At 61.8% G+C, this 19,012-nt stretch overlaps 1 protein-coding gene across 1 annotated transcript; it reads right to left on the bottom strand.

Annotated features, from left to right (window-relative positions):
• Positions 1 to 73: 73 nt before the first annotated feature.
• On the bottom strand, positions 74 to 18,770 carry CYP26B1 (cytochrome P450 family 26 subfamily B member 1). The gene is made up of 6 exons (XM_075556959.1): positions 17,493 to 18,770; positions 13,849 to 14,073; positions 5,100 to 5,375; positions 4,776 to 4,931; positions 3,740 to 4,024; positions 74 to 3,450 (listed from the first exon to the last, which is right to left on the bottom strand). Exons 1-6 carry the CDS (start codon positions 17,694 to 17,696, stop codon positions 3,058 to 3,060), a joined length of 1,539 nt encoding a protein of 512 aa, XP_075413074.1. The 5' UTR covers positions 17,697 to 18,770; the 3' UTR covers positions 74 to 3,057.
• Positions 18,771 to 19,012: the final 242 nt, after the last annotated feature.

Genomic DNA, 19,012 nt, shown 5'->3' with positions numbered 1-19,012 from the left:
AGGCTCCTCCCTGGTGGGTGGGACGGGGGCTGCGAAGGCAGACACCAGAGAGGCAGACGCAGCTGAGTCCCCACAGTTTATTACGGAAGCCGAGAGAAGAGCACATGGAAGATTTCTAAAATCACAAGATGCACATGACTCGTTTATCTTTAATATGCACCCTGGATGATTATGTACAGATGAAAACCCACAGGCCACCAGTTTCACCTCCAAACGAAACACACAAGTGCTTTGTTTTTCTTTTTCAATATTAAAACAACTGTGATAAAAACATATTAATATTTGAACCATGTTTACAATAGAAGGGGGAAATCCATACTTTACTAAATAACAAATATTTAACAGCAACAACTTTATACTAAATCTCTATTTTGAATTATAACAAAAATAGTACTTATAATAGTTTATAAAGACAGACACATTATAATATTTATGGGGTGCAGGGCGGGGGGGGGGTTGGTGTGTAAAATCGTGAGAGCAACCTGGCAGGGTCGGGGTGGTGCCGAGCACAGTGGCCCGCCCGCTCCCAGTATGGAAAGTGCTTCAATCTGCAGGCCCATGGCAGGAAAGGGTCTGTGGGGCTTTGCTTCTTTTTGTTTTAATTAGTCAAGTTATAAGAGTTAGGGATGGTGAGAAAACAACCCCCATCTAATGCTACCGCTAGGAAACAGACACACGGCCGGACACAGACACAGGGTCCTGGGTACAGAACTACAGAGGGGCATTGGGGGTACGGGGGGCAGCGGCACTGCAACGTGGAGCCCACTCACCCACCCCCACCCGCCAGCCAAGAGCTTCCCTCCCTTTCCTATTGCCTATGAAACACCCAGCAGAACAAATGACTCTTCGTTCCCCCACCCTACTCTGCTTTCTCTTCTCCCAGCTCCTGCCCGTCCTAGGGCCCAGCCAGGTGGGCTTCCTGTCTGAAAAGTCACTTCCTGTTCCCCTGGAGTCAGCCTGGAGACTGAGACTGGACTCTGGGCTTCCTGGCGAGTGGCCAGTCCTGGAGCGAAGGGGAGACCCCTCCGCAAGTTTCGACTAGTCTTCACATTTGCCTCTTTTCCAGAATTTGGGAGATTTTACCACCTTTTCTTTTTAAATGCCTTTGGGGGGTGGGGCAGGGGAGTTAATGACCCACACCGGGAGGTCCTTGTGAATGGTCAGAGGCAGGAGAAGAGTGGCATGAGCCCTCTGCAGGGTAACCCCCCCCCATTTTCACACTGCGGGGATGGGGGCGGGACGACCACCTGGGGGTGTCAGTGCTAGCGGGACAACTGGGGGCCATCAAGTGCTTCATTCTTTTGTGTGCTTCCTTCTAGAGAGGACTCACTACTCTTACCACATGGAAAGCCAATGGAAAGCGAGGCAGAGAAAGCAAACAAGACCCTGCAAACAGGCAAAATTGCTTAGACTCATCCAAGGTCCCCCAATCGCCTAGGGAGGCCCCCCCAAATTACCCACACTCCAAATGCCAGCATCAGGAGCTACTCTCTCCACTGCCATCCCGCCCAGCTCTCCAATCCCTCTGACCACATCACACATGCCCGCCCCTCAGCCCCCTACAGCCCCCCAATGCCCAGCAGGCTGGGGGAGGGGGGCTTATCTTCCACACTCACCTCCCCCTGGCTTTCATCTTGCTCCCACCCTCCCTCCTCAGCTGGGCTAAGCAGACAGTGACTGCAGAGGTGGGAAGGGGCTTCCAGGGCACCTTCCTATGGGCTGAGGGCAGAGGGTCAAGGAAGGGAGGTCCCACTCCCATCAGAGCAGCCCTAGCTCCCTGGCCTGAGTGCTCCCTGGCCTGAGTGCTCCCTGGCCTGAATGCTCCCTGGCCTGAGTGCTCCCTGGGGTGAGGAGGGGCCTGTGGTGGCCTCCTCGTGATGGCGAGCAAGCTGACAGATCAGGGAGGGTGCCAGTGGACCCGTCCTTGTCTCCACCAGGGCACAGAGCGTCCAGGCGCTGGGTTTGGGACTGGCCAGGAGCCACGCTCTGAGATTGAACCCAAATAACTTCTGGACCCGGAGAAGGTTCAACTGTAAGCCAGAGAGCCTGCTCCATTGGGAGACCAGCCCCCTCTTCTCCTCACACTCGGCGGTCTGGCCCGAGAGTGGAAGAGAGACTGGGGCAGGAGGTGCTGTGCGCTACAACCCCAACAATGGGGAGAGATGGTGAATAAATATGGGGCGGGGGGCAGCACAAGGTGCCCAGGACCTCAGGGAGGTAACAGAACCTGGTCTGGAGACAGGAGCTCAGAGGTCAGTGGGTGTCCCCAGGGCCAGCAGGAGGGGTGCTGGGAGCGTCTTTGCCCCATGACCACAGAAGAGGACAAGTAGCCGCAATCGGTACTTTGTAAGGTCCAGGCTGGCAGTACAGCGGCCCCTCCAGGGACGGCTGCAGGTTCCACCCCCCTCCCCACCCCAAGGTTGGTTTGTCTTCTGGTATCTGGAGGACACGGCTCTTCACCGGGACCAGGCCTCGCTGGGCAGTGGCAGAACGCAGGGGCCACACTGAGCAGAGGACCCATGCGGGCACCTATTTCTCTCCCGCCTCCTTCGAGCCACGTGACACTGAGTCAGTCTCGAGTGGAGAACCAAGCTTCAGTGGCAGCTGAGGCCAGTTCAAACCTCTCGGCTGGCAGGTGAGGCCTTTCACCGTGGCTACCCCTCTGGGACTCGACCTAACTCCAAGGGCCTAAAAGCAGCGGGCGGGCAGGGGAAGGGAGGAGAGGGATTCCGGACACAAGCAAACACTGTGATACAAGCAAACGGACAATAACACTGTAGGGGGCATGCAGAGGTCCCCGCTCCCCCCACTCCACCCCCCACGAGCTGGCCTGGGGGACCAAGGCCCAGGCTGGAGAGAAGCAGGAGCCCAGGGGAGCCCCCACCTCCAGGAAGGGGGCCCTTTTGGCTTCAGGTAGGGTTTGCCAGGGCAGGGATTAGTGGAGGACAAGGTATGGGGGCTCCGGCCCCCTCCCACACACAGGTTTCTACCCTCCCATCACACCCACCCCCAATGCCTGGTTGGGCTGGGCCGAGGGGGGGCCTGGGGGCAGCGCCCCTAGACCGTGGCACTCAGCATGGCCTCCGTCTCGGGCAGGATCTTGTTCTGGTTCGAGTCCAGGCCAAAGAACTTGACGCTGAGGCCGTCCACAGGGTGCAGGATGGGGACCAAGGTGATGCGAGGGAAGGTCCGGGTGGCCAGCTCGAAGCGGCTGGTGCAGGCCAGCTCCACCGCCAGCACCTTCAGGAACAGCTTGGCCAGGTGCTTGCCCAGGCAGGTCCGGACGCCGCCACCGAACGGGAGGTAATGGAAGCGGCCGTCCTTGTCCTCGCTGCGCGCCTGGCTGAAGCGGTCCGGGTCGAACACATTGCCGTCTTTGAACACGGGGGCCGTGTCGTGGGTGTCCCGGATGCTGTACATCACACTCCAGCCTTTGGGGATCTGGAAACCCTGAATGTGGGATAGCGGAGGTGGGGGGCATGTACGGGGAGTGCTGGTGAGGACCAGGGGAGCCAGGATGATCCCAGATGCCCAGCCCTGCCTCTTCCTAGAATACCGCCCCGGCAGCCCCCAAACCGAGCCTCCTCTCCGCATGCATCTAGGCTTTTACTGCTAAAGGGTGGCAGGAAATCCAAGCCAGCTTCAACCGGGGAGGTCCCACTGGCCCCACCAGAGGCTCTCCCAGTTGAAGCCCTGAGGCCGGCACTGTCTCCCCAGGGACAGCGGGGCCCAGCCTTACGTCAAGCTCGAAGGTCTGCAGCACCGTGCGGTAGCCGCCCGAGATGGGCGTGAAGAGGCGCATCACTTCCTTGATGACGCAGTCCAGGTAGCGCAGGCCGCTGAGCGTGTCCAGCTGCAGGCTGCCCTCACAGGGGCAGCTGCCACCATGCAGGATGCCGTGGGCCCGAAGCTCCTCCCGCAACTTCTCCAGCACGGCCGGGTGCTTCAGCAGCTGCATGATGAGCGACGTGCTGGCGCTGGCCGTGGTGGCATAGGCCGCGAAGATCAGCTCCAAGGTCCCATCCTGCAGCCGCACAGAAAGGGAGGGGGACGATGCTGACCATCTGCCACCAGCCACTGTGGGAGCCAGGGCTGCTCACACCGAGAGCCAGGCACAGTGCACACAAGGCTGTGTGTGGAGGGGGTAGGGGAAGGGGGAAAGGGGTGCCTGGACCCAGACTTGTGAAGATCTAGGCTGGAACGAGGAGGGGAAGGGGGCAGGATCCTCGAGGGGAGCAGGGCATCAGGGTCATGGTCCCCAGAGAAAGGTCCTGGCAGGCCATCAAATCCCAAGCCCTGCACCTCAAACACACACACACACACACACACACACACACACACACACACAGCAATGTGGAGACAGGCCCCAGCATGGAGACAGAAGGGATGTGGGTCTGGTGCGGGTCAGGGCACCACCCATGAGCCACAGAGTGACCACTGAAAAGCAGAAGGCCATCCGACCCCCTGCCTGGTTCGCCAGGCCAGATGTGGAGCCAGGATGTGGGCAGCAGCAGGTGGGGAGAGCACAGGACGCCCCCACACTACCCTGCTAGACGCTACATGTTCACACAAGTCCGCAGGTGGGCAAAGCGCATTGATCACGCTTCCCACTCAGGTCCTCCCACCAGTCTGTGTACGTGGCAGGGGCAGCCCACGCCACCGCCCCTGTCCAGGGATGGCCCTGCCCGCTGCCAGGCAGGCATGTGCAGGCATGGGCAAGGAGGCTGGGGGGCAGGAAGCCTTTGTGGGCTGCGTTGGGGGCTGGGCGGCCTCACCTTCAGCTCCTGCATGGTCATCTCCTTGCCCTGCTCCTTGCTGCTCTCGATGAGGATGTCAAGGGCGTCTGCGTAGTCCTTGCCCTGAGGACACTGCAGCTTGTCCCGCAGGGCCTTCTCCAGCCCCTTCTGCAGGGTCTGCCGCGCCTGGATGCCCTGGGGGCCACAGAGAAGGCAGTTCTGAGGGCCAGCGGGGGAGAGCCTCCTCCCACGGACCCCTTCCTCTGTGGCCCATGTGACCCCAGGACTACTTTAGTGGTCAGCCTGCTCCCTGAGAGGGAGGGGGTCCCTTCTCTGCCCCCAGGCCCTGCGAAAGCTGCTCACCCTGCGATAGCCACTGAAGGGCAAGTCGACGGGCAGCGAGAACACATTCTCCACAAACTGCTGGTAGACCTCAAAGAGGTGGCCCAGGTCCTCCTCAGGGATGCTGAAGCCCAGCAGCACCCGGATGGCCATGCGGAAGGTGAGCTTCTGCGCCTCTTGATAGACATTAATGGCCTCGGGGTGACTGCTCCAGGCCCGGAGCGTGTCCTGGATCACCAGCTGGATCTTGGGCAGGTAGCTCTCCAGGGCCTCATGGCTGAAGATCTTGGAGTAAACCTAGGGGGGAGGGGAGGGAAAAGGGGCGACTGGTGAGCACAGTCCCCTGGCCTCTGCTAGACCTGCCCTGCTGGCCTGGCAAAAATCTCAGTCCAAGCTGCCTCTCAGCACAAATAAGCCCTTCAGTCTCCCAGAGGCCTCCCCGGCCCAGCCCACTGCCAGGTCCCTCGTCCTGCCTCCTATGTCTCAGAGTGGAAGGCAGAGACAGCAATGGTCCTTCCAGAGAACTCCAGAGGGGCTGAGCTGTCATCCTAGATCGGCCCCCCAAAAGCATGCACAGCAGACAGCAGCAAAACTTTGGGGACGGGGCGGCTCAGGAGCCAGGAAATCTGAGTGTGTGGCTGCTCCTGGGCCTGGATGAGGGGCCACTTGTGCACTGGAGGGGTCCTGGTCCTGGTCCTGACCTTCCTAAGTGCCAAGAGGGGTGCAGCACAGAAGCTGGAGCTGACTTGGCAGAGGCCGGGCAGTGGGTGGCTCTTCCCCCCCGCTACCCCCGAGGTGTGACACCACCAGAGCCTGAGGCTAGATCACGAGCAGGACTTCCTGGGCAACATCTACTGCACAGAGATTTTAAGAAGTCTCCTCCAAATAGCTGTGCTCTCCAGGTGCCTGGAGACCCGGCGGCTGGGCGGGTAGCATCCTAGCCCAACTGGTCACGAAGCCACACAGAGACCCTGGTAACAGACCCCTGCATCTTCCCTGCAGCCTGTGTGCCACCTCCCTGCCTTCCTGATTGGCTCAGCCTCCTGCCCCCCTCCAGCCCTGCTCCTCCCCAGCCAAGTCCCCCCCCCCGTACACGTTTTTTCACGAAAGTGCCAGGGGTGAGGTGGAGCGGGAAGGGGGGCTCCTTTATTTACTGATAGCCTCTGGGTCCCCCTGGTGACTCAACATCCTCCACCACCCCAACCCCCCAGAGTCAGGTACAGGCGCCAGACAGAGGCACCCCTGCCACCCCCACCCTCTCAACCACCCCCTGCCCCAGTGCAGGGAAAGGTGGGGATGGAGGGTAGTGCCGAGGAAGGAGAGACGTAGCGACCCCTGCCCCCCCACCACAGGCAAACCACACACACGCGCCTGCCCGCCCCCTCCTGCCCCCAAACACAACCAACACACAAACTGTAAATGTGAGAATTTCCCCTGCAGTCAGCGCGGGGAGGAAAAGGTAACATTTTCCTGGCCTGGGCCCTGCATGGCTAATGGCAGGGCTGGTCTGCAGGAATAACAGTGCTGGCCCTTCAGTGGCCCAGCCAGGAGCTCACAATAGCACTTTCATTCCTAAACTCCCGGTGGGCAGAGGGCGGGCAGGAGGCCGGGAGGGGTAGGAGGCCCGCGCTGTTGGGGCCCTGCTCCTGCTACAAAAGGACAGCTGGGAGGGAGCAGGACCAGGAGGCCATCCAGGGTGGTGTGGCGGGCACAACCTCCTCACCTTGCCCGTGCCTTACCCTGTGGGCCCCCAGGGAATGGGCAGGAGCACTTGAGGTGCCTGAGGGGCGACCAGGCCATGGCATCTGCCTCAGGCCCCTGGAAAGGGTACTTATCCTCAGGTGTCCAGCCCCAGCCCCTTGGTCCAAGTGTCTTGGGAGGCAGGATGAGGACCCCCCCACCACCACTGCCCCAGGGTCTCATAAGCCTGCACTTGCTGACTGAGGATCTCGCAACACAGCGAAGGCCCCTTGGTTAGAAGAGCAGGCACAATGGGAAATCGAGGCAGGAGGCCCGGATGGGAGGCCACAAGGGGACAGCAAGGCCCAGCCCGCCAGCTAGGGAGCGAGGGCTGGCCAGGGACCCCGGTCTGTCATTAGGTGATGAGAAGACAGATGGAGCACCCAGGGAGACCTGCATTCTAGCCCGGGATCCTCTATCCACAGACTTCGAGACCATGACCGAATCCCTGCCTTCCCTGAGCCTTTGGGGACCCCCATGGCGCATCCTACGGGGATCAGGGGCCATCATCCCAGGGCTACCAAAAGGGGAATGTCGAGGGTCCCCTCAATACCTCAAAGAGCAGCCAGAGGGGCCCACAGGCCTGCTGTGGGCCACGGGTCCCAGTCCCTGCGCCCTCTAGCGATGGCTGGCTGAACTGCTCCCTCTCAGGACCTGGGGCCAAGCCTCCAGCCCACCCCTGCCAACCCATGAAGACAGGAGAGGTAGAGGGGTGGGGGAGGCTGGGCCTGAGCAGGGGGACCCCCAAGGTAGAGTCCATACCGTTTCCCTGGAGGGCAGGGGTTCTGGGCAAGGCCAGAGGCCAAGCAGATGCCGACAGTCACTCTGCCGCCTTGGGAGAAAGGAAACCAGAGCCCTGGGCTCAGACTCACCAAGGGACCACTGGCAGACTGCTGCCCTTTGTGGTAGCCCAGTGGGTGAACTGCAGTCCCCATTCACCAGGCTAATCCGCCATCTCCTGGGAGACCCTCTCTGAGCATGTATATCAGATCCCAACCCCACTATGCCGCCCCAAGAGGAGAAAATCCCCACAGGAGGGGCAGGTGGCGGGCTGGCAGGGCCTCCTCTGGGGCTTTTGTCAGAGGTCACCAAGTGCACAGCTCAGCCTCTGCCCACAGGCCCCGGGGCCTCCAGGCGCCAGGAAGCTGCAGGGCCTCAGCGCTGGGTCTGTGCCCAGGGTTAACAGCGAGGGCACTTCCCAACACCCAAGCAGCCCAGAACCACCACCCACCACAGAAGACGGGTCATGGCGGAGGCACTGGCCAGGGCATGGGGAGGCCCGGGCTGCACAGGATGGGCTGGGTCAGAGGCAGCCGCCTGCGGGGTCAGGACTCGGGCACCCTGGGAGGGTGCCCGCTGGAGAGGAAGGGCTCTGGGCCCCCGGCTCTGACCACACTGGGAAGCAGAAGCCAAGGATGCTTTGTTTCCCTCTGGGGCTTCCCTCGGAATTCCCAAAAGTGAGCCAAGAACACCAGGCAAAGGTCATCTTGAGCCGGCCTGGGCCCCAGTGAAGGGAGCAGCAGGATGGGCTCCCCCAGGGCTGGGCTGGGGAGGCCCAGAGGCCACTGCAGCCAGAACTCCAAGCAGAGTGGGCGCCCACAGGTGGGACATCCCTGCACGAATCCCTCCTAGGCTCCGGGTCACCCTCCCCCCCGCCCCCGCCCCGCACAACAGGCTTATGGACCCAGGTCAGGGACAATTCAACAGGGTGTACCTCAGGGGCAACAGGGGCCTGGTTAAGGCTCAAACATCCTCTGTGAACGCTCTCTCCCACCCACTCACACACATACACACACACACACACACACACGCACGCACATTAGAGCCTCTCACCAAGAGCCCTTGGGGGTCCGTGCCTCCACGGATCCAGTGTTATGTCCATTCAGACCATCAACTGCCTCTCCTTGGGACAGACGATGGAAGGGCAGCTGCCAACATGGGGGCGAGCCGGAGAGGGACCCCTCCACTCCCTGGGACAGTGACTCAGCTCAGGAGGACCGGCAGCAGCTGCCGGGCAGGGTGGGGGCCTGGGCAGGCCACCAGGCCAAACCACCAGAGCCTCAGCCTGCAGAGTGGAAAGACCAGCAGGGCTGGCCACGCAGGGATGACGCCAAGGTGTGCACTGTACACTCAAGCGAGGGGTGGGGGACAAGGGGAATGTCACCATCCAGCTGCCCAGCGTTCCCGCCTCCAGAGCCCCTCAGGCTGGGTCAGAGGACCCAGTGGGCAAGGTAAGCAGGACCCTGGCTTGTGCTTACTAAATGTGCAGTGAGCGACTTCACGTGGGCCACTCCAGCTCCGTCGGCACAAGTCAGCCTGTGTGTACCTTGCTTCCTGGTGTCAGGGACTGTGACTGGGCGGGAAGAGAGGCTTTGATTCTGTAGGACCAAGCTGCGAGGCTGGGAGAAAGGCCCGGGGCCAGCCACCGCCAGAAGCAGGAACTTTGATGTGTGGTGGGAGGGGGAAGGTTGTACAATTCGTTCACTACAGATTAGTAAGCAAAAGTAAGCCTCTGCTTACCTTGCTTGGTAGGTAACCTGACACTGACCACTGGGTCAGCCTCGGTGTGAGACTCCAGCTCCAAGGGTCTCCCCTGAGGGTGGAGGGGGAGCTCTGAGTCACCCTCCCTAAGGCAGCACAGGCAGGGGGGGCCTGGGGAGGTAGCACTTGACACATACTGCTGAAGCTGTCTGGAAAGGGCGGCCCAGGTGCTTCAGCCTTCAGCTAGCCATGGCACCCCAGCCCCCCAGTGAAAGCTAGGGTCAGTGGGGATCACGGGGCAGAGAACATAACTGGCTACATCACCAGGGGTCCCTGAAGCCTGGGGGCCTTGTGGGTATCTGAGTATCGGCCTCATCCTGCCCCTGCTCACCACTTCTGGTCACAGCCAGCTGTCCTGTTGGGGCCCCTAAGCTCACTAAGAGCCAGGCCAGGGGCCCTACGGGAAAGGTCAATGGTTCTGCTGACCTGGTCAGGGCTCCATGATTCTGGGGCTCCTGCAGACCGCCCCTGGCACACATTCCTCTCAGGGGCCTGTGCTTCATGGGTGTGTGTGGCCACGCGGTGCATCCTCAGAAGGACAGGGCAGAGGAACCCCTGTGTGGGCCCAGGGCTGGATACACAAGTCTGGCACTCAAGGTGAGAGCAGACCCCAGCCAAACCTCCCCACTCCCGCCAAGGACATGAGTTTCTTCCAAGTCTGGGGCTGTGGGCAAACACAGCCGCAGCACAGCCCAGGCCCCTCCCCACCCTGCAAAGGGGCTCAGCCACAGGAGGGGAAAGGGAGCACGTGCCACTGCCCCAGCCCCAGCCTGCCCACCTACCCACCCACCCACTGCCTGGCACAAGGGCATGAAGAGGGAGGTGCCTCCTCCCAGGCAGGCTGCAGGCAGCTGGCTGGGGGATGCCTCCCCCGCTGAGCTGACCTTCAGAGAGATCTGCTTGGCCACTCGCCCCCACCAGAGGTGCTACAGTAACTGCTGGGAGGACTGTGGCTGGGACAGAGGTTCTGTGGCCATGTCAGGGGGCTGCTGGGCACCTCCCCATCCAGGGTAAGCTGGAGCTTGTCACCAGCTGAGGCTGGTGGCCAGGACTGTGTGACCAGAGGCAGTGGCCAGATCTAAAGGCCACTAAGAACCAGGTCTGGGGTGGTCTTCCCCCGGGTCCCTTCAACCATGGGCCCCTCTGCCCTGCCCTTTGGCCTCTCTGTGGCCACACAAACCCCAGGAGACACAAGCCCCTGAGAGGAGTGGGTGAGCCTTACCCGCCCTACCCCCTTCTCCCCCCCACACACCAGGGCAGGGCCCAGAGGCTGATCATTGATAGGGGTGTGTGGGCAGGCAAGGCTTCTCCCAACCTCAGCCAGGGCACACAGCCCCTGTAGCCAAGATTCTGGGTTGAGGGTATAAGAAGAATATTAGGCTCAGAACATTCTCATAGGGGGGACAGAGTTCCCTGAAAGTATCTCGGGCTGCAATTGGGGGTAGCCTGAAACTGCTGTTGATTGAAAGAGGCCCAGGTCCATCTCTAAAGGTTAAGGGGGATGCAGCTGGTCCAGAGGCGTCTCCCACCCCGCCACCCCCATTGGAGGAGAGGAGAGTGGAGTGAGAACAGAAGGGAGAAATTGGGCAGGGATGGGAGAGGGGCAGCAGGCACAACCTAGCCCTGTCTGGGGGGAGGGAGGCATTGAGACATGTTCAGCTTCCAGAACTACCTAGCTCTATGCTTCTGAACTTGCCTCCCCGCCCCCCATGCCTTCCCCACTCCCAACACGACTCCTTCCACCCATCTAGGGCAATACCCAGCTGCTCACACACAAAGAATGAGCCCTCTGCCCTGCAGCTGGGGCAGCTGAATGGGTGGGTGAGGCTCCAGGATGGGGGGAGAGGAGTGGGGAGAGAGGGAGGGAAGGATCCTGGGACACAGGTCTGGCTTCCAGAGAGGACTGTGAGACTGACCAAGCCTTTTCCCTAACAACCCCACCCCTGCTGGCCAAGACCACCGGGGCAGCAGGGGCAAACACCTGGAGGGCAGCCACGACTGTGGGGGGAGCCCCCTCCAACACATCTGGTAGACCTCCCAGAGAAGGGGGGGGAGGCGGCACCAGCTCAGATGGAAACTGTGACATCACCAGCACGACCCTGAGCACCTGCACCCTACTTCCTGTGAATACATGCTAACCAGGCCAGAGCCGCTGGTCCCCACCCCCTCTGCCACTGGCCCCCGACCGCCACATGAGCTAGATCAGGCCGTCTGGCACGGGCAGCCCCCCAGGGCCAAGCTGGGTCTGTCAGGTATTGGGTCGCCAACACTGGCAATCTTATCTTGGTCCAACGTGGGGTGTTCTCTTCTTGTCTCTCCACTTGAATTCCCATCCCAGAGGTCAAGGACCAAGTTTCTTCCTTCTACAAGCACACCAAACCCAAGGCCTTCCAAGGAGGTCTGTCTACAGGTGTGTGGAACATCACAGAGGGAGATCTGTGAGGGAGACCTGTGTGTGTGTGTGGGTGCGGGGGCGGGGGGGCTGGGGACAGTGTTCTTTGCCCAATTTGCTGTTATGACTCACACAAATGCCTCAGAGCCAGCGGGGACACGGCCGCCCCCCCCAGCTCCCCATGCTACAGAGCAGTCACAGCCGGGCCCAAACCTTTTCCAGGCAAGCCCTCCCAGGCAAGCCCTCCCTGGGGAGGCAGCCAAGGGCAAGCTTCTGGTACCCCGCCCCAGGTGGGAGGGGCCCAGTGCCCTGTTCCAAATATCAAGAACATCAAGTGATGCTGACCAAAAGTGATCCCATAGGGGCAGGGTAGGACTGCCCAGTGGGTTTCCTAGACTGTCAGGTCAGTAGAGCAGCTGGTAGTTTTGAACTGCCATCCTTTGGGTTGGCAGCCCAGTGCATAACCACTACACTACCAGGGCTCCTGCTTGGTGGGGCAGAAACAGTTCCCATGAATGCTGGAGTCCTGCCTTTTCTCTGCTTGCGGACTAGCCCAGGTCACTCCAGCTGCTTAGGCCCCAGGGTGTGACTTTACTAGAGAGTCATGGGTCACAGGTCCCTTCCTAACTAGACCCTCCCTGGTGATGAAAGGAAGCCCAGCTGAGTGCTGAGTCTCAGGCTAGCCCTCACACTTTGGGACAAGCTTTGGCAGAGCCACCAGACCTAAAGAATTGTGCCCCATATTTGAAAAGTCCCTATTCCTAGAGCTGTGACACCCGCCCACCCATCAACCCAACACCTCCCCCACAATTGCCAGAAAGCTGCCTCTTTCTGAAAGTGCGGCGGATGGAAGAAGGTCTGGAGGCGCTTTCCCAGTCCCTTAAATAAATACATGCTTTCCCCCTTCCTCGCGGGGCGCACACCCTTTCACTGGCGTTCAGAAGGCGGCAGGGGCCATACCTGGCCAGCAGCATTACCCACATTCATCAATACCACCTCACAGTCTTCCGGAAGAGGGAGCTCCCCGCCATTGCCCCTCCACTACCCCCCCCCAACACCTCCCTCCTCGCCCCGCTCCCTCCTCTGGGTGGGAGGTCAGAGAAGACTTCTCCCTTTCCTTTATGTGCGAGCCGGAGCGAGTCCTCTGACCCAATGGAAAAAAATGGGAGGAGGTGGGCCGGGGAGCCCCCCTTCAGGCCGCTCTCTGCCTGCAGCGCGGCGCCCCGCCCGCCGCCGGCTCAGCTTTCGGGTTACTGCAGTTCAAACAGCACGTGCCGCCCGCGCTCTGGAGCCCCGGCGGCGGCGGCGGCGGGAGGAGGAGGGGGCGGGGAGCCTTGCTCCGTGTACGCTGGCTCGCCTCCTCCTGGCCTCTTCCAGCCGCTCGGGAAATCCACAGGATAAACACCCACTTTCTCTTCCTCTTTATGTGGGGTTGTGGTGGGGGGGGTGCACTTTGATCCCCCGCCCGCGCCTCGGCTGCCCGCCCACCCCTCGCCTCCCCTCCGCCATCCCCCGCCAGTTCACGCGGTGGTCCCAGGTTCCCCTCGCTCCTCCCGGGAGAGGACCGCGCCATCAGGTGCCCCCCAGCCCCTGGCTCCCGCTCGCGCCAGCCGTTCGAGTCCCAGAAAGCAACCGGTGGCGGGAAAACCAGATTCCATTTCAGGACGCAGGCTTCCCGGGGGAGACGTGGCGAGCAGGGCGCGCCAGCCAGGGTCCCTCCCCTTTCTTTTTCCAACTCCCACTCGGACGAAGGCGGCGACGAGAGGCGCGGGACGCCTCCGTCTCTGCGCAGCACAGCTCTGTCCAAACCACTTCCCCCCAAAACTTCCCGCTGCGCCCGGTGTTCCTCGGGAGACCGCCCCCCCCGCCCTCCCGGGGGGGGGGGGAGGGAATACCGGGGAAGGCCCCGAATCCGAATCCGAATTCGAAGCAACCTCCGCAGGACACCGCGGGTCCCGGGGAAGGATGAGGAAATGGGAGCATCAATTCGGCTGGCGACCTCCCCGGGCTCCGCAAACTCCTTACTCGGACGGAGAACCCCGGGAGAGGCGGGTCAGAACACGGTCCTGAGGCTCGCGGCCGCGGCACACCTCTTACCTTGCGCTTGTTGCGGTGGATGTCGCCGATGGAGTTGGACACGGTGTTGGGGCCCAGCAGCATGCGCGTGCTGCGCGGCCACTCGGTGCTGACAAGGTGGTGCTCGCCCATGAGGATCTTGCGCACGTTCTCGGCGCCAGTCACGCGGATCAGTGGCCGCCCGAGCAAGTGCGTCTTGAACACGTTGCCATATTTCTCCCTCCGCGACGACTGGAAGCCAGAACCCTGCGGAGGCCACACAAGAGCCCGCTCTTAGGGTGCGCATCGTCCCGAGGGGACGTCTCTACAGACCCAGGCGCCCAGCCCGACGGAGAGGGGCGGCGAGCCTCCGCCCGAAAGCCATTCCCCTGGCCCCCACCCCCACGCCCGTGCGTTTATTTCTCACGGCGTACCCCATCATGGGAAATGGGGCCGAGAGCGCAATAGAGAAGGCAAACAATGGGAGACTTTTGAACCACGACTTGCAGGGAGGACAAGGTCTCCGGATGGCTGGTTTCGAAGTTAGAGGCTCGCTCCCACTCCCCAAGCTCGCGCCCCAGAGCCTCTCAGAATAAATATTTCCAGGCTTTGAGCCACGAGCTGGCGGGACCCCGCAGGGTGGCCGCAGGCCAAAGATTATTTATAGCGGCGAGCGGTCCGTGCCCAGGAGGCAGCCACTGCAGGACAGGGGTTGGGGGTTTCCTCCACGCTGCGGGGTGGGCCGAAAGGGGACGTGGAGGGCCGCGGAGCACGCCGCAAGGCGGAGTTACGGGGCCAGAGTTGCGACTTTCCTTACAAGGTTTGCCCTGGAAATAACTGAGGTCGCCCTGGAGTTTGGAACCCGAGCTCCTAGGAAGGCGCATCCCGCTGGGCGGGGCGGGGCGGGGCGGGGCGGGCCGGCGGCGCAGGTAACTGGATCCGCCGCGGCGACGGAGAGAGCCAAGGATGCCAAGGCCCGGGCCCTGGCTCCGAGGGGCTGGCCGCCGCGGCCACCGCAAGGGTACTGGAAACTCCGGGACCTCCGAGGGGCGGGGGTTGGGGCGTCCCGCTCATCATTGACGCGGGTGCTCCCCACGCCACCGACTTAACCCTTCTGCCATGGTCCCACTTGGGGTCACTTGAGCGCCACCTGCCCGACCTCCCCCTGCCTGCATCCCTCCGGACGCGAGGACCCTGGCATCAGATGGGCTGGGTTCTCGCCCTCTCCCTTCCCCCGACAAGGGAGCAAGCAACTCGGTTTCTATCTTGGACAAGTTGGTCCTCTTACTCACTTTCCCTTCTTCGGTGGAAAACTGTTCTCAGCTATATGTGTACAAATCCCACCATTGCCGAAAGGTGGCTGCAGAAACTGGGGGCCTAATCACTTTCCCACATGCGCTTCGGGCCCCGGTGCGCGACTGGAAGAGAGCTGAGCGTGCCAGCGCAGCCAGAAGAGAGGCTGGGCCCGCAGGGGACACTGCCCAGCACCCCCGCCCCCCACCCACGCCGCTCGCGAGTCTGGTGAACTTCCCTCTCCCGCACCCCCTACGTTCTAGAGGGCGTCTATCCCTTTAAGAGAAATCAAGCGTGGGGCGGGGGGTGGGGGGGGGGCGCAGACCGAAGAGGTCTTGGCGCTTAGTTCCCTCTCTGCTTCTACTTTTACCAGTCTCCTCTACTAGGTCGGACTCGCCGTCTCCTCTCTCCTTCTTTTCCTCTGTTTTTCTTTTCTTTTGCACAAAAGTTGAGTTGTGAATTTTCCGAGGTCGCCACAGTCTCCTTTCGACCCCCCACCCCCCAGCCTGTGATCTACCTAACTATAATTAAAGTGCGTTTTTTGTGGCATTAATAAAGAGTTGTTTGTCTGCCGTTTCCACGGTCTTCACAAAGAGGACTTTCATAGGAGCGGCCGCTCGAGCCGCGAGTCCAATTTATACAAAAATTTTGTATTTTTAGCCCTGGGCTCTGTTTAGATGGCGTTCGGTGGAAACGGAGAGCCCTTTGGAGGTCCCCCGTAAAATCTGATAAATGACTGAAAAATAAGGCTTGGATTCAGAATGCTCCCATTAACCCCTTCGGCTATTCTTTACCAGAGGCGGATACTCCTGGTCTACCTCCCTGCCACTGGTCTGTGAAGGCACCCACCCCAGCCTGTGGATGGCAGGAGACGCGCGGAGGCCCAGAGGCGTCCATGAAAAGGTCAGGGGGTCACTTGGGGAGCAGAGAGAGGTCTGGGGACGGGGTGGGGGCGGTGACAGACCGTGGGTTCGGCAAATTGGTTCTAACCAGGCTGGAGCCATTACCCTTGGGAGTTATTTCCTAAAGTCGCGGCCAAAAGCATGGACCACCCCCTCAGCGCACTTCGTAAGTATGCTGACCCAGAGGAGACTCTGGGCACTTCTTCACGTGGGGGTGACTCAGTTGGTAGAAGGGAACCCTGTCCAGTTACATGAACAGACTCTGAAAGAGCCCAACTGTGAGATGAAGACCACAGGGAAAGTGGGCTGAACTCCCCTCCCCACTGGCGCTCGGCTGTCACTGGGCCCGGGGCGGGGCGCTATGCGTGTCTGCGTGTACTGCACGCGTCTGTTAATTTCAAGCCAAGCTTTCGAACTTCTCAAACCACCGCTCCCCGCGGGTGCGCCCTTCTCCCGCCTCACCTTTCCCAAGCGCAGGTCTCTTTCTGGACATCCATCCTTGGCTTAATCCCCGCCAGTAGTCCCTGCACTTGTACCAAAGCGCACAAACGCTCCCCTCCCACCCCCGGGGCTATCCCAGAGGACACCCCCCCAAGCGGGGGTGGGGGGCGCGGGGTACTGAAGCGTGTCAATGTGTAAAAGCTATCCTCTAACACTCCACGAGGTTAATTCCAGGTTAATCTCCCGATTCCCCACTTGGGTCTGGTCCCCGACGCGCCCCAGCCAGCGATCCACAGCCGCGTGGGGCTGGGCGGCGTCTAACATCAGGCACGCTCGCACTTTTCCACGTCTCTCCGAGACCCCGCGCCCAAGTTTCTCTCTGAGACCAAATGGTTCCCACATTATAGACAACACCCCCATTCCCAACACCACCACCACCCCAAAAGTCAAGAGTCCTCGGATCTCTCTGCCTTCTCGTTTTCCTTGGGTGACCTCCTCACTCCTCCCAGGCAACACAAACACTCGCTTAGAGCGCAGGCGAGGGACCTGGGCCACTGGACCTGCCGCCGCCGGCTGAGCTCCTAGTACGGGACGGATCTTACCGGCAATTCTAGCAGCCGCTCGCTCCCTCCTCCTCTCCGAGCCTTGGCGTTCGGCCCCCGGCGACCCCGCCAAAGCCAAAGGGAGCTGGCGGCGGCTGGAGCCCAGAGCGCCAGGGAGAGAAGCGAGCGACCCGCGGACCGGACACCCCTCGGACTCGCGCCCAACCAGGAGCCCCCCCAGACACTCCACACTCTCCCACTCGGACGCCCGAGAGCCGGGCAAGCCCCTCGTGGGAGTCAGCCTCTTACGAACCTGCGCACCGAGCGCCGGGGGCTCCGAGCGGCGCCGCCAGCGGACAGGGGAAGCCCCGGCGGCGCCCGCGGAGAGGAGGGAAGGGGCGGGGCGGGGACCAGCGCCTTTCGGCTCCCAGCGCCTGGCGGCCGGCCGTGGGCTCGCTCGCTCGCTCGCACGCTGGAGAATAGCGGACCCGGGAGAGCGCGCGCTTACCTGTAGCAGCCAGTGGCCGGTCTCTCCGATGAGCGGGAAGCCCATGGAGCCCTTGGGGATGGGCAGTTTGCAGGTCTTGTCGCGAGTGGCAGCCCAGCGCAGCTGCCACAGCTGCTGAGACACGGCCAGCAGCAGCGTCACCGACACTAGGCACGCGGCGAGGGTGGCCAGTGCCGACACCAGGTCCAAGCCCTCAAAGAGCATGTTGGCGGCTGCTAGGGGGATTGGCTGCGCCGGCCGCGGCGGGGGAGGGGAGGGCCGGGCGGGAGGGGACCGGAGCGGCGGGGGAGGGGACGCTGTGACCCGGGGGGTCCGGGCACCTCCAGCTGAAACAGAAAAAGAGGTAGGGGCCGAGGCCGGGGGCGTGGAAGCTGCGAGAGGAGCAAAGAGAGGGAAAAGAAGAAAGGAAAAATGCCGAAAGGAAGAAAGAGGCGACACGAGGCTTCTCGGAGTGTGACTTTGTTTGTTTGTTTGTTTGTTTGTTCCTTTATAAAGGGCTAGGGGGCTGTTCAGGGGGCGGTGGGATGAAGCGGTGAATTGGGCTGGTGGGCTGGCTCTCCTGTAACCATCACACTCAGAAAACTTTGGAGAACTTTGTCCTGCCGGAGCGTCTCTCCGAAGCCCCTTCCCCAACCCCGCTCCGGGGTAAAAAAAAATTTTTGTTTAAAAAAAAAAAGAGAGAGAGAGAGAAGAGAGGTCGGGGCGGGGGGGATCAGAGAGCCAGTCAAGAGAAAGAGCAATCGGTTTGTCCAAAGTTTTCCCCCGAAATTCTTCAGTGAGAAAAATTCAGGGGAAAAAAATCCTCAATTCAAAAATTCCAACGAACCAGCCACTTTGGGGGCGAGGGGAGGAGGCTCCCCAGCTGAGGCGAGTGAAGAAGACCGAGCCCGGGCGGCGCGCCCGAGCCCGGAGCCGCCGCTGCACCCCGAGGCGGCGAGGCGGGCGCGGGGGGCCCGAGCGCGGTGCGGAGCCGGCCAGCCGCAGTCGGCACGGGACGGGGCGCTGCCGGCGACAGAGCCCCGGGCGGGCGCTGGGGCGGCAGCGGCGGCGGCGAGCGGGCGCGAGGGAGGGGTGAGGCGGCGGGGTGGGGTTGGGGGAGGAGGTAGCGAGCCCGAGCGGGGCGATTGTATCAATTAAGCAAAGGCCGTCCGTCCCGGGACGCGGTCTCCGGTCGCTGGAGTTGCTGCTGGGGGAGAAGAAAGGAAGGTTAAAAAGGAATGCAGGAAGGAGGACGCGCGGGAGGCAGGGTTTCTGGGCTGGTGGTTTTAAAAGCTTCTCTCAATGTGAATTTGAGTAAAAAGCGACGCGATGCGTGTGTTTATATAGAGGCGGGAGGCTGCGCCGTGGGCGCCCCGCCAGCCCCCCCAGCCCGCCCCCCCGCGCGCTCACAAAGCCGGAGGCGGGGTAAGAGGCCCGGCCCGCAACCGGCCGGAGCGTGTGAGCGCCGGACCGCCTCCCGCTGGAGCCCGCCCGTCCGCCCGCCCGCCGCCCGCCCGGGGCCGCCGGGGACCCACTTGTAG

The sequence above is a fragment of the Tenrec ecaudatus genome, chromosome 8, assembly GCF_050624435.1.
Source record: "Tenrec ecaudatus isolate mTenEca1 chromosome 8, mTenEca1.hap1, whole genome shotgun sequence".
In the NCBI taxonomy this organism is placed as follows: domain Eukaryota; kingdom Metazoa; phylum Chordata; class Mammalia; order Afrosoricida; family Tenrecidae; genus Tenrec; species Tenrec ecaudatus.
The sequence above is the reverse complement of the archived record's forward strand: the minus strand, read 5'-3'. Positions and strand labels throughout refer to the sequence as shown.

Bases quoted from the DNA above. Each gene is read 5' to 3' on its own strand.
- CYP26B1 (XM_075556959.1), bottom strand. From the start codon at position 17,696: ATGCTCTTTGAGGGCTTGGACCTGGTGTCGGCACTGGCCACCCTCGCC. The intron at 14,074-17,492 runs GTAAGCGCGCGC...TGGCCTCCGCAG, and splicing joins CCGGCCACTGGCTGCTACAG to GGTTCTGGCTTCCAGTCGTC. The intron at 3,451-3,739 runs GTAAGGCTGGGC...TCCCACATTCAG, and splicing joins TGCAGACCTTCGAGCTTGAC to GGTTTCCAGATCCCCAAAGG.